Source organism: Cyprinodon tularosa, unplaced genomic scaffold, assembly GCF_016077235.1.
Source record: "Cyprinodon tularosa strain WSP-4 unplaced genomic scaffold, ASM1607723v1 ctg276, whole genome shotgun sequence".
Taxonomy (NCBI): Eukaryota; Metazoa; Chordata; class Actinopteri; order Cyprinodontiformes; family Cyprinodontidae; genus Cyprinodon; species Cyprinodon tularosa.
The window spans coordinates 214,767-230,196 of record NW_024038981.1 but is presented as its reverse complement, the minus strand read 5'-3'; the positions used below and the strand labels follow the sequence as shown (position 1 = coordinate 230,196).

General features: G+C 35.2%; 1 protein-coding gene across 15 annotated transcripts in view; it reads left to right on the top strand.

The window, feature by feature from the left end:
* The first annotated feature begins 8,091 nt into the window (after positions 1-8,091).
* Positions 8,092-15,430, top strand: part of mark2b (MAP/microtubule affinity-regulating kinase 2b) — a 66,803-nt gene continuing 59,464 nt past the window's right edge. For 5 of the 15 annotated variants that reach the window (XM_038290108.1, XM_038290113.1, XM_038290112.1 and 2 more), the window contains exon 1: positions 8,093-9,336. In XM_038290108.1, coding sequence (XP_038146036.1) covers positions 9,286-9,336 — 51 coding nt within the window. In that variant the 5' untranslated portion in view covers positions 8,093-9,285. Of the gene's footprint in view, positions 9,337-15,430 lie in introns of all 15 variants that reach the window. The other 10 variants (XM_038290119.1, XM_038290111.1, XM_038290110.1 and 7 more) reach the window with 5 other exon arrangements.

The following is a 15,430-nucleotide window of genomic DNA, read 5'->3' as shown; positions in this document are numbered from 1 at the left end:
ATTTTATTACATTTTTCAAATCCTTTGTGCAGTTGCATTTATTTTTACCCTCTCCATATATCATTTGTGTTGCCCTTCTGGTTCCTCTGCAAATTATTAAGTTTCCCCATACTCACTAAAAATTCAAATATAAGAAGCTCTCATAGGTTAGACGACCAGCCTTGGATCACAACATGGTGGCTATAATCTAAACCTTTTTCTAAAAGAAAAATGCAAGGAGATAGGGAAATTGGAAATAAAGTTTTTAATTGTTTGATAAAGAAAGATATTTATCAGATCTATGTATTAAGGATTTTAGAAATTGAATTTAGAAATGGGTTTTTAATATTCATTTTTGAATTGCAGTATTTAAAAATGGGTTCATAAATACTATTTTCAACTAATTTTTAAAGATTTTATTTAAAATGCACAATTATTTCATTGACTCTCCCTGTCTTCCATTGTTTTTTTGTTGTTGTTGTTGTTGTTGTTTTTATCCAGTATAATGCTAGTCAAGTTTAGGGTAGAATGTGACAAATTTCAAAACTTTATATATTTATTAAAACATAGAATTTTATCTTATCTCCTCTGAAATATATAAAGTATAACCCTAACTATATAAAACTGAAAGATGCTCATTTTTTATGATCAATCTATCAAATAAAAAATAACTCTCAAGAAGTGTTTTGTTAACATTATTTGAAGCCAAATTAATATTTTCCTGACAGACTGAGTGGGACATGTCTCACTGATTCCCTGCATGGACAAGTAACTAAACAGCAGGAGGTTCACAACAGCTGAATTTTCTTTGCTCTACTGCTTATAAATCCCATTTGGAACAGTGTGAGGATACATTTCCATCTGATTATTATCACTCTGCTAAGTTCCAGACAGCATCATTTTGAAATGTATCAAAAAGCAGATGATGTGTGGAGGTTGTCAGGATGGGAAGAAAATGTTAGCAAGTGTAGACATCTTTAAAAATGACTGAGCAGCTTCAGTCTAGCCTCACTTTGGCAGCATAAGGTAGATTGGGATGAAGGGAAGTGGCAATAGCAGCCCACCCAAGGGGATGGGTTAAATGCAGAGAGCAAATTCCGTTGCTCTGTACTTGTGACACTGAGTAGTCAGGGGTTTTGTTTTACTGTAATAGTTCTCCAGTGAAACTTGAAATAGATGAGTAGACAGACATTGTTTTATATTTCAGCACCCTGCAGATGGCGTCATTTTATCATATTTTCTTTAATAAATATGCTCTCACTTGAAAACTGTGTTGAAAAATAGGCCACATCTTGCACCAAAAATCCTAGTTTGTGTTATAATACAGACTTTTCAAAAATGCTTTAATGTTAAAGCTATTTTTGTATCCTCCAACCATATGTGGAAGGTGACTCCCCCCTTGCTTCACCTGGAAATCCTGCCAGTTGGATTCCCTCCCAGTTGTTATGAACCAGTCTCTCAGAGCCCTTCATTTCCTGAATTCTTCTTTTATTTTCTGCCTGTTACATCCTCTTATTGTGTGACTATTTGCGACTCTGCAGATCTCCCAGCTGACAGATCATACATCCTTTTTCTTTTCAGGGGAGGCCATTTTATCCCAGACAACCTTCTGTTGTTGCTTGGTAACTTCAACTTATCTCAGGGTGCTTTTCAAAACTACACACAGAGAAATAAAGGGGAATTTAAACTTTATTATTAGTGCAGCATAGGGCTCATATATCCTATTTACTGAACTGGACTTTAATAGAAAGATTTTAAATGAGCAGCTATGAATAAAATGCCAAGCCATGGCTGGGAGTGTACGTTAATCAGAAACATTAAGTTGCTGAACATTAAAATCCCTAATATTATTAGAGACTACTCCAGTATAATTTTATTAATTCCTTTTATCATCTTTTAGCTAGTAATTTTTTTTTGCAATTTGTTCATCTTTGTTCCTTAATCATCTGTATAAAACAAATGCCATGCACATTAATGATGCTACATAGTGAGCATAATGCAACTTGTAGCAGAAGATAGAAAATAGTCATTTAAATCTTTAATATTTCCAAATTGTGTGGATTTTTTTATTATTATTCTTTGTCTGTTTTCTTTAATATGAAAAGGTTGTGTGAAAAAAATGTATGGACTTATTGTGTTATTAAGATTTCATGAACTAATTATGTCTTTGCTAACTTGTTTTGAGCAGGCTAGCATTAACATTGGTAGGGTGCAGGCCACAAGAGTATAAAAAAGAGGTTTTAAGTACTTCCAAGAACCATATTTTTTGATTATGTATGATTCTTTTCACATATGTTTTGCTACGTGTCACTCATCTAGGCAGATAAATATTGTAGTGAGTGTTTTCAGTAAATTTTGATACTGAAATTACTGAGAAAGCGCTAGCATTATATTTAGGGAAATCTCCAGCAACAATGACACATATTTTCCTCAGCCAGTATTTGTGACATATACAAAACTAAAGCTATAGCACCCATGTTAAGAGACACATGAAATGTACTTTACTCCAATGAAAGCGTTTTTGTTCCTATTTATGTACAAGCATTAGCTTAGCAGGACAGCAAGCCAATACATGAAGTCGAGTGTGAAGTGAGCCATAGCTCCTGTTTGTTTTTGTTTAAAGGTTTTCAGGTTGTTTGCTGTGGACTATTTGAAAAGATAATTTGCCTTTCAAATTTGCAATTAGTTAACCTCCTAGAGGTAGTTCTTCCTACAATATGTCGTTAGTGAAGTGGGAATCCATTGACTAAGAGGAGCATAGTTATTTATTTCAAGTCAATTCAGTTTATTTATATAGAGCCAATTCACAACTCATGTCATCTAAAGGTACTTTGCAATTTAACCAGATCATACAGTCAAATTCATTTGAAGTTTTCTGTCTAAGGAAAACCAGTTGATTGCATTGACTCAAAGGCAATCCCTCAAGCATGCTTGTAGCGACAGTGGAGAGGAAAAACTCCCTTTAACAGGAAGAAACCTCCAGTAGAACCAGGCTCAGTGTGAACGGCCATCTGCAGAGGCCAACTGGGGTTCAAGGAGACAGAAGCAGACATAGAAAAAGAAGCAGAGATACAAAAAGCAATTGTCAATCAGCTCCACAGGCCGCCCGTCCAGGAAACACACAACCAGAAAGACGAGCTCAGAGCCAGCTCCCATGTCAGAGGATGAAAGAGAGCACATCCAGCCATTCACGGTCAGAGAAACAGGACTACACTGAAAAACAGACCAAGTTCGAACACCTATAAACAAAGGTGTTGATGGCAGCAGCACAGCTGATACTTCTGTCCAAGATGGTGTCACAGACAAACCGGAACAGACCAGCTGAAGCTAGAAAAAGCAGAGATATCTGGAAAGTATTATTCTATGTAGTATTTGAATCAGACAGGATTCACTTTGTAATGGATGTAGCTTAGGAACTGTGTGATTTTTTTTCTATCTTAGAAGTATTTAAACATATAATGATGAGTGGTATATTGCTTTACATAATACACTCCCTGAGAATCAATCTTTAAAATAAGTGATTCATTGACCACCAATCAGCTGACCATGGTAATAACCTGGTGAAGCTGAGAAAACCGAAACAAAGATTGGATCTTAGAAATACTGCAGGAAACAAACTGGTCTCCTGCAAAACTATGAAGATTTTGTGCAAACAGAAAAATATGTTATTATTTTTCCAGTTACAACCCTGGAAGGTTAAGTAAACATTTGTGTTCTGTTTTCCAGGGGTTCATTCTATATAGAGCCACTCTTTTCTGCAACTTCCGCTGCAAGTTTACAGCGTGTCTCTAGCTTTGCAGTAAAATAATGAGTTTGATCCACTATGCTTTACTAAATAACTTAAGCTCAGTAGAGACTGATTAATGGGTTCTGTTAACTGGCAATCCTTGCAACAGATTCTCAGTTTGATTCTGGTCTTATATTTGTATTGGACAACCCAACCTCTTTTAACTTCTAAGAGAAAAAATGCATTTCTATGAAACTGACTTGGGTTAATGTTCGACTGGAAGGTAATCGTCTGCATCAGCCTCAAACATTACATTCAGGATTTTCCTGTATTTCAGTTCAATTCAAAAATACTTTTTTGATCCCAAAGGGAAATTAAATGTTGTTATGACTCTCGGTTTGTTTGTTTTTTGTTTTGTTTTTTAGGTCCATTCATCTTCACAATTTTTTTTCAAACTTTTCTATCTAAGCCACAATACCGAGTTTTGCATTTATATGATCAAAACTCTTTGTTAAAATGTTTATTGTGTACCCTTTGACCCAGATAGCCTTAATGGTAAAGTTGCATTGTTCCACAAACTGTCGTTCATTTGTGTAACATTGTGGCTTGTTTGTTAAAACAAAGACAAACTAAAGGTATGTATTTTTTTCATAAGGAGGAGTTAATGGGGAAAACTATGTTTACCGGTAATGTATAAGGTCAAAAACAAGTATGTAACTTTTCAAATATCTGACTTCTCTTTTGCCCCCCATATAGTTAGAACCTTTTTGTTGACATGTTAGTACTGTTTGTATTGGTTTTAAAGCCATCAGTTAATTACAAAAAAAGATTCTGTCAATATTCAATCATTTTTATCAAAAGGGAAATAGATTGTTTAAGCTAACCCAATGAATTGATGACATCAAATGGGATTTTTATCTAATTATTTTGATAACTAATATAATATTAAATCAAGATTACATTTTATTTCAACTGTAAACCATTCTTCTTGCCTCTGGAAACACTAAAACAATCACCTGCATGTATAACAATGATGACAAATGTAGTTTTATGACTTGAATGCATATAGCCTTCTTTGTTAATCTTTTAAACTTCATGCTTTTAAATAATTTCCCACATTATGGATGAGTCTAAATTAAAAGGTTGTTTATCTCACATTGCTTTTTAAAATCTAAATTAATTCATACCAGCACCTGCTGTTTTTTCCTCCCTGAAGGACATATAATATTTTAAAAATAAAGTGCTTGTACTCACTGATCCAACACAGTTGGCCAAATCGTTTGCATGAATATATGGGGGAAAAAACTTCCCCTACATATATTTATTCTTCACTTTTTTCCACAAGATTTTAATCTTTTTTTCCACAAAACATAGATTTTGATCTATAGATTTTAAAACAACTAATGTGTATGAATGTACTTTACACTTCATAAAAAAAACCTAAAAGTTAAAGAAAAACAACATTAAAAAAACTAATGTTTAAAGAATTTTCATAACATTCTTGTGTAGAGAGGATTTTAGAGTATTTTAAAGAAAATGGTTGAGAGACAAAATTGCACATGCCAATGTGTAGATGTGGGGAGAAAAAAGAAGAAAAAACCAAGGGGTGATCAAATTAAATCACAAAAAAACTTTGCAGCCAGTGCTAATATTCATAATCAATAACGCACTGATCCAAATTTAACTACCAAACCATGAAGTGACTATGAACAGCCCATGCAGGCTTTGAAAATAAAAAAATAAATAACTGCAACAGGATAAGATAATTTACTTTAAATAACAAAAATTTGAAATATGCTGATTTTAGGTTTAAAATGAATCATTCATGCATACCTAATTTTTGCAGATAAAATAATAAAAACCTCATAAATCTGGCAACAAAAACAATACATGACTCATTTCACATCAAGATAGGCACCAGATTCTAAAAAGCTTGTATGCTCTGACTATAGATGGAGCTGTTTCGTCTGTACATCATTTGCCTTTTTTAAATACCACATAAAAATAATTGAAATTGAAGAAAAAACACATATTTAAAAGATGTATCATAACAGTGCAGTAGTTTATTATAATGTGCTCCACATATAATCCACTTCAGTGGGCTGAAGGTTGCTGAAAACAACAGACTGAACAAGCTGATCAAGAGGGCCGGTGATGTTGTGGGGGAGCAGCTGGACACCCTGACCACCGTGGCAGAGAGGAGGATGCTGTCCAGGTTTCAGTCCATACTAGACAATGATTCACATCCTCTCCACGACACACTGGTCCAGCAGACGAGCTCCTTCAGCAGAAGACTCCTCCTACCCAGATGCACCACAGAGCGCCACAGGAAATCATTCCTACCTGTGGTTATCAACCTATATAACGCCTCCCTCAAGTGATTCAGTCCCCCCCCTGTAATTGACATTTATGCACTATTTTTGCAGGCCACGTATCACTTTACTTGGATTTATTCACTTTAATTGGACTCTTCACTTTATTTGGATTTAGTTTTACATATACATAGATATACATACAGATATATATACAGAAGAGCTATATGTGTATATATATTTTATCTCTTTTTATTCTTATTTTTATCTTTATTATATTGTATAGTTGAATGTGTGTATATATCATGTAAAATTGTATCTAGAGCGTGTAACAAAAGTAATTTCCCTCTGGGATTATTAAAGTATTTCTGATTCTGATATCAAACCCCTTATGTTATTTTTGGCGCAAGTGACATTATTTATTTTTAATATCATATATGCCAAAATAAAATTAACCCAACTTTAAGTTTAGCCTATTACGGATTAATATGGGAAAAATTCATAATTCTGACTTTGATCTGAGAATTCTGACTTTAATCTCAGAATTTTGGATCTTAATCTAGATGGGCACCATGAAGGAAGAGAAGTGGGAGCACTCAGCTTCACTGACAAAGATGTGAGTTGTTTGAGAGGGCGGGTAACACATTGGTAGAAAATGACGGAATGATGCTATTAATTAATGGAAGAGCAGAATGTGATTAAAATAAGAGAGCTAGTTTAGTCTCTAAAACAGACATGGCAACGGCTTGGTGCTAACATATTTGTTTGCTGTCAGAATTCAGAATTCTGAGATTAAAGTCAGAATTCTGAGATTAAAGTCAGAAATCTGAGATTAATGTCAGAATTCTGAGAAAATGTCAGAAATCTGAGATCAATGTCAGAATTCTGAGATTAAAGTCAGAATCCTGAGAAACAAAATCAGAATTCTGAAATCAGTCAAAATTCTGAGACAAAAGTCAGAATTCTGAGGAAAAAGTCAGAATACTGAGATTAAAGTCAGAATCCTGAGAAACAAAATCAGAATTCTGAGATCAGTCAGAATTCTGAGATTAAAGTCTGAATTCTGAGGAAAAAGTCAGAATACTGAGATTAAAGTCAGAATTCTGAGAAATAAATCAGAATTCTGGTATTAAAGTCAGAATACTAAGGAGAAAAAAATCAGAATTCTGAGATCAAAGTCCGAATTCTGAGAAAAAGTCAGAATTCTGATATTAAAGTCAGAATACTAAGGAGAAAAAAAATCAGAATTCTGAGAAAAAGTCAGAATTCTGAGATTAAAGTCAGAATTCTGAGGTAAAAGTCAGAATTCTGATATTAAAGTCAGAATTCTAAGGAGAAAAAAAATCAGAATTCTGAGATTAAAGTCAGAATTCTGAGGAAAAAAGTCCGAATTCTGAGAAAAAGTCCGAATTCTGAGAAAAAGTCCGAATTCTGATATTAAAGTCAGAATTCTAAGGAGAGAAAAAAAAAATCAGAATTCTGAGATTAAAGTCAGAATTCTGAGAAACAAAATCAGAATTCTGAGATCAGTCAAAATTCTGAGAAAAAGTCAGAATACTGAGATTAAAGTCAGAATTCTGAGAAATAAATCAGAATTCTGAGATCAAAGTCCGAATTCTGAGAAAAATTCCGAATTCTGATGTTAAAGTCAGAATTCTGAGGAAAAAAAACTGAATTCTGAGGGGGAAAAAAAAACTTTTTTCTTGTATTTTACAGAAAAAATAAAATAAAAATCAGTTAACTTTCTTAATGTTTTCAGTGGCCCTATCCTCTTCCGTTGCATATGCACGTTTGATCGCCAAATAGTTTCTAGATGCAGATAAGAATTTGTCAGTGACCAAGCATAAATGTACTATAGGCGATGTATAATATCAATATTTAACCTTGTTGAGAAGTAGTTTATTTGAAAAAAAAAAAAATGTTCAGAGCTATCCGAGTCGGATCCCGGATAACTGTCTGAATTCCCATCTCTAGGCGGTCAGTGGAAATTCGGAAAAAATCGAGCAAAGCCGAGCAGAGAACTCTCCTCCCTCCTTCCCTCAGTCGTGGTGCAAGCAGCCATGTTGCTGTTATTGGCTTGTTCCGGTATCAGGGCAGGATAGACCGCATTCGGGGCGCAGCTCCTGCCTTTCTCCCCCTCCCTCCTGTCGCCCGTAACACATACACACACACACACACACACACGTGCGCGCGCCTCCTAAAGAAGAAAGCCCTACTTTGCCCGTAATGGATTCAACAACTTGATGATTCCTCCTTCGCCTGTCGGCGCACAGACCTGACGAGCTGCTGCTGAATTGCCACACTGCAGTGCAGCACTTGGTGAGCGACCTTATTCCAACCACGCAACGCGAGAAAGAAAGCCTGCCGGTAATTTGCGTGGATTATCTTTTTTTCCCCCTTTTTTTTTTTTTTTTTTTTTTTTTTTTTTTTTTTGCGGGTCGCCCTTTTGGCAGTCAGCGCCACTGCGGTCTGTCGCTGGGCGATAGAAGCTAGCTAGCTAAGCTTTGCATTGAAACAGACGCGATTTTTGGCTAACAGTTAGCCAAGACAGGAAAAAAAAAATCACTTCGGCTTTTCTCACCTGCAACGTTTGTTCTTTACAAAGTTTTATATTTCCTGCTTTCTTCTAGGACTCGATATTTCTGACTTGTCCTGTCAGAGTCAGGGAATAACTTTGGCCTGAAAGTTTTTTTGGACCTTGGGACCTAAACCCGAAACCTAAGGGGAACATCTGTTGGTACAAAAAGGAACCCTGAAACGGCTTTTTTTTTTGGGATGCTTGTGGATATAACATTGGATAAATATCTATTTTTCATGAAGAACTAAAGCTGCCTTGTCTTATTAAAACTCAACCGTTGCTCAACTCTCAGCCCTCAAGCTAACACAACAAGTTAGCTGTCCCACAAACGTCCCGGTACCCACTCGCCAAAACTCTTCTCCTATCTATAAATATATTTAATTTGGACCTGAATGTTTTTAAACCGAGCAACAAGCTGAGGGAAAAAAAGAACACCAGCTTTTTTTTCCTTCGCTGTTGCCCGTTGACAAACATGGGACACGCAGTTGCTACAAGCTAGTCGCTAGCTAGCTGGCTAACTCTTCCCTGCTAGCCGCTGATGTGGGATTCAACTTGTTGATTCAACGGGGGACATCTGTTGGAAGTTTGCCCTCCACCATTACATACTGGGCTTTTAAATGAACAAAAGAAGCTGATCGATCGGTCTTCCTTCACGGTTTTCTCCGATTGTTTGGAACAATTGAATAAAGATGTCAACAAGGCCCTCACAGGGGCAAGTCATTGAGATTTCCACAGGGCAGGTAAGGCGATTTTTCTTTTCTCCCCCATATAATATAGATATGTATTAACGATGGGAGTATTTAAACAATTTCAATCTCAACTCTGTTATTGTTGCAAATGGGTATACAACAGTGATTCACCAGCTTGCCTACGCAATTACACTGGAGTTCCCACTCCTTGTAGCAAAGGAGAGCAAGTTGAGGTTTCTGTTTAGTCTGTGAATCCTGGCAGGTCTTCACTCTGACATTTTGCCACATTGGTCTATTGAAACACGGACAGTTTAACACAATTATGCATTTGATAGAGCAGAAAGGGAAAAACAACAAAAACATATCAGTAGATATGATGGCTCAATGGATTATCTTAAAAGAGCACTAAAACACATTTGAGAATACACTGAGATTATGTTTTTTATTTAATTAATTTAGTGCTTTTGAGGCACTAAATGTCCATTGTTTTTACACTGAAACCAAAACCCTGTGACTAAGCATAGGCTAGGATTATAACCTCAAATTGAGATTCAGTGGGTGTGACATTATGACATCTTTGCATGTACATTTCAACTTGCAAACAACCCAAAGGCTGATCAAATTTAGTTCGAAGACAATATTAATGTGAGACTCCGTTAATTTCAAGCTTGACCTCCCTGTTTTTTTAAGAGCATATATATATATTTTTTATGTTCTCTGAAATCTCTTTAAATGACTTTAGATTGTATGGATGTTAACCTGTGACATGTTGTTGTTGTGGTTCTGAAACCACAACTTTGCAAAACCCTATTATACCTCAATATGAGGACAATCTCTTATTCACACTAAATGTTATATCTACAGCACATGTCTCAAACTAACATGTCTTAAACTACAAAATAAATGGGACGAATTTTATATCAGGTTGTTGTGTTCTCTAAAGGGAAATTTTGAAATTGAAATACTACCATTTTAAAAACTTAAAGATGCTGATATGAAATTCAGTGCAACACCCTTGCCCTACAGTATATTTTCAGCGATAAACAGTAGAAATTTTAAAATAAAAATAAGATATCTAAAGGTTTTTAAATATCGAGAATATAATATTTTTGGCGTAAATAAGTTTAAACTAAACCTTTTCTTGAAGAAATATTTTGAAACACATCTTCATCATTAATTTGTTTAACTAGATAAATGTTATCAGTATCGTGAATATGTTGACTTTATTTTATTGTAGGAAATTCTAAAACTTAAATCTTAAAAGTGTAATTTGAAGGGTTTTGTGAGGGGAATCCTGCAGCATAAAACAAATATACAATGACTAAAGACACAATGGCACCTGCCTACTTGTAGGTATATAGAGTATCAAAGCAGGTGTTGAAAAAAAATCTTTATTAGTTTGTTTGAACCCAGCATGAAGCTGCTGGTTTAACCTGTGCTGTATGGGATAGGTTTAGACTGGTTGCTCGTATCTAACTTAAAGATCAAGGCTTTAAAAAAAAATTGCAATTTCAAAACAAGTACAACATTTAATCTTGTTTGTCTGGTTTAAGACCTTTCAGGAAGATACCAGAGATGTATTGAAAATACATGAGTTTACTCTGGTTGTATGAGGATTAAATTAACAAGGTGTAAAATTCTGTATAAGAAGCAGTTGAAAAATTCCTCAAATTAGCAAAGAAATCGATAGATTTAACAGTTGTTAAAAGTCTGCGTCATCTTTTCTTTTTCTATTGCAGTGGCAGTATGTGTCGCTTTCGGTTTAATATAAAACCAGTCAGCATCATGTATGTTTTTAATCTTTTATTTTGATTTAATTTCAGGTTATCTTTGCATAAGATTCCTATACTGATGCACATTCTGTGTTCATTCCATAATTCAAAATTGGGTTAGAGTTTGTGTTCTTGTGTGGGGAAATAAGGACAAGAACATCGACTTTTAGAAATATAGTGACATCAACTGGTTATTCAAAATGGCAATATCCTCAAATTAAAGCAGTTCACGCCACAGAAATCAGTTTGTGTATTGTTTGCACAGGGAAGTGGAGACACAGGAAAACTAAATATTTCCCAGCAGGAAGTATTTATTTGTTGTGATGGTGGATAGTTAAGAATGGGGACAAACTCTTCAAGCTTGAAATTAATCTTTAGATTTTAGCTACTGTTGATAAATTAAACACAAATACAGCAAACTGATTTCAAGCTGCTGTCATTTAGTCGTCCATACAGGTGCAGGAAGTGATTAGTAACACATCGCCATGTGGTGTTAAACAATGCTCCATTATCTCTTAAGCTAAAAGCTTCCTAAATACTCTGGAATAATCACCTGCTGCTTTGCAAAGGATTGGAGGAATAAAAAAACAAATTGTTTGGTTGCATGGATCGAGGTCTGTTAGGCCAACGTACCTAAAGGTTAAAAATTAAGATCAAAAATCAGTTTAATGAATACAGGAATTTGATCTTTGTCTTTGAAAGTGCTTGGAGTTTTCTTTATGTGAATTGGTACTGCATAAAATAAAGTTAATTGAATGTTAAATTGAATTAAATGATTTATAGGCTGGTTGTATAGATTTACAGACTTATTAATTTGGATAAGAAGAGAAGTAGATGTAATTTTTTTAGGTCTTCTATTATCTAGCTTTTACTGTTTAAAAACAGCCTCAACACTGCACAAGACATCTTTAAACTTCTTATAACCGTTGTTTGCTTTAATCTAAAATGAGATATCTTTTCTATGTGGAAGTAACATTTACTCATTTTTTATAATTATAAGCTGAAAACTTGGACACCTATAAACAAGAATCACATTTTTGTTTCTTTCCTATTCAAGGTTTTTATGACCAATAATATTGTTGGTTCTTAAAGACAGTGGTGCCACCTGCATATATTTCTCATTACTCTCAGGAGCTATGGAAAACTCACTCTGATTGTTTTCTGTTTGTCACAAGGTTGACGTGCTTCTTTGAGTTTTCTATGTTCTACAGTAAACAGTCTAACCTCAGGTGTCTGGGCTTTTTGGCACGCTCTTATAAGGGAATAAGGCGGCTTCCTGATGGGCGGCTCTTGACAATTCAAATGTTTTCAGCCTTTGCTCTGTGTTAAAAGCAGAATCCTGTCAGTCGTTATCTGTTGATACCCTGATCTCACTCCACGAGTCAACCTGAATGTGTTGGCACATTAAACAGCACAGATCATTACCTCCAGTGGACTGTAAAAGGAAAAGCATTTTGACCACATGTAGTTGATGGTATGAGCGCATGCACGTACGGCGATACGAATATCCATATTTTGCTACAGCTTCATTAAGCTTGAATAAAACAGTAAATTAAGTTGTATTAGAAAAAGTGCCCAAGGCTACAGAAGAAGCAAAAAGCCCTGGATACATTTATCCTCAGTGAAAGGAAGTGTTGTCTGATTGGATGTTGTGTTAAACAAATCGTAACGATTATCAAATGAACAATGTAGGAACCTTTTTCTTTTCACCTCCAAAATGACTAATTTGTTAAAAAATCTTTAAATGAAACAAATATCTCACCTAGTGAACAGCTGAGTATTGAAAAAGAATAAAAAATTGAACTAATTATAATGCGGCTGCATAAGAGACTAAGACTTGTATAAGGTTTTAACTAGGGAGTGAACAACTAATCAGATTAATCGATTATTGAAATAATCTTCAACTAATTTAATAATCGATTAAGCGTAAACTGGAGTATAGAGACTTTAAAACTTGCCTTTAGCTGACCAAGCAATTCTAAGAGAACTGTAAAATATATATCAATATTTTGCATTTAAGATAAAAAACCAAACAAAACCTTTTTCGTTTGTCATCATCATCCAGAACTCTAGAAATGGAAAAGTTTGGGTTTGACCTGGTTTAAAGAATCTTCTTTAAGGAACATTGTGAAATCCGAATTTTAATGGAAAAAATGATGAACAGATGGATCGATTAGCAAAATAATTGTTAGTTGCAGCCCTAGTTTTAACAGTAATAAGTAGAGCTGAAGGAAGTACATACTGATATAGCAAATTTAGAGATCTTTCAGATTATCTCCGGTAACCTTTGGCTGAAAAATCTGCGCTATTTTGTTTCTTGAAAACAGCTGCCATTAAAACACCTAGAGTTTACATGAGCATTTCTGTTTGTTTTTTTTATTGAAATTAAGAAGCTGAGAGTATAATATACACTTCTATGCTTTACCCTAATGTAGGTGAGTAGTGTATGCTCTGTCTTCATGAACCCTTTGAATCATACTTGGAGTGTTTCTTCAACTCCACATCTTTATAGCCTCCTTTTGTATACTCATGGTTATGATTAATATGAGAGCTGTTGAATCTGCCAGTTTAATGTTCAACCATTATGGTGCCCTTCCTTAACTTATTTTTGACGCCCGTATAATGAGACCGAGCCTTGTATTGCTTTGGCTTCACAGTTTTAAAGACTAGCACAACAGCAGAAATGTAACAGTTTTATATTTTTCTAGATACATTTTATTATGAAACATATTGCATTACACGGGTTGCTTTGTACTGTTTGTGTTTCATTGCCAAATAGGAAAGAGAGGAAATCAAAATGTTTGCTGCCACATCTTGCTGGAGCTCTTCGCCTTTTTCTTTCAAAGAGCCAACCGAATTAAAAAAGAAATATTCATGATATGCTTTACATATCTTATCTTAATGTTAAATGTCAGTGCTTTTAACCGAGAGATGAAGCCATTAATGTTGCATTTTGTGAGTGGTTTCTGGCCTGATGAAGGCAGAATACCCCATCACATCTCTCTCTGGTTCATAGCAGTTCTTTCCCGCTTTTTGTTGGGTGTCATAAATGATTTGACAATAGTTATTACAAGGAAGATGTTGTGGTCATTGTCTTGTCTTAAGGTCTAAGTAAATGGTTGAAGCCTGAACCCCCTCCTCCCCTGAAACATGTGATGTACATCCCATTGAAGTCATCTATTCATTAACCTAATCACATCTAAACTTGTGAGACTTTACCATTCAGAAGAAAGGGGTTTTGATCATTGCTTCTTCCTTGTGGGCAAAAGGTCAGCAGCATGAACTTCCACACACAGTCTGATTTTATTCCTTCTGTGTTTTTATTTATTTTGTTTTTTACTTTTGGTGTCATGTCTCGAAATGCAAAACCAAATAGCTCTGCAGACGGGTCTGTAAACGGAGAAGCTAAAGCAGATATCTGTCGCTCAGCTCGAGTCTGTAAATGAATCCTTGCTTTAATGGTTGAGCCTTAGGATAAAAGTACCCTGTGAAGACGGCATACTGTCCCGTTGTCATCACCAGTTGCTGGGCATGTCGGAAGAGAGCTGTCCAACATAGAGAAGTGCCTTGTGACATGTCTTTAGTGGTGTTAAATGGCAGATATGTTAAGCGACTTTTGTCAGACATGGAGGTTTGTATACTGGCAACCTGTTTGAAGAAGTAGTTGGGCACAAAGGACACTTGTGTGACCTTTAAGATGGAGGGATTGTTTCATTTGAACTGCTTTATCACCAAACTAGTTCTTTTAAGGGATTTTGGCTTAAAAACAAAGTCTTCAGAACCTTGTTGTCGTTATTAGGTTTGCTTGTTTTTGTCCGGTTCCCTAAGCATGACCGAGTGATTTCCTGTTTTACAGTATAATGTGTCTTGTCATCAGACCACATTATTGACACACATACAGCTCGAAATACTGGTCCGTCTTTTTAGTTTCGTCCTTTTGTGTCATTGTTTTGCTAGGTGCACCCTAGCTGAGCAAACTGGATCCTCCTTTTATTGAAGTTTGATCGAGGCGAGACGTAGAAGTCTTGTTGAGAATAATCTAAATGCGGACGGTGAAGGAAATGACCTTTTTTTGTGTGTTTAATTAGTTTAACTCAAGCATTGCTTATTGAAGACTCTCCATCCCCAAAGGAAATATAACAAGAATAAATAGCGTTCCTTATTTGAGAATGTTGAAATAGTCTGCCCTGTTGAAAGCTGGAAGCAAAAAATGAATAGAACATGCTGTTCTATTATTGTGATAATATACAGGATAAGACCTTGAACTTTTGTCATTTCTTTTTTCCTCAATAAGAAAAAGTCAGTGCATCAGTTCAAAGCCCACAGATGGACCTAAAAAGTTAGAAATAGAAAATCCCTTTATTGTTTATTGT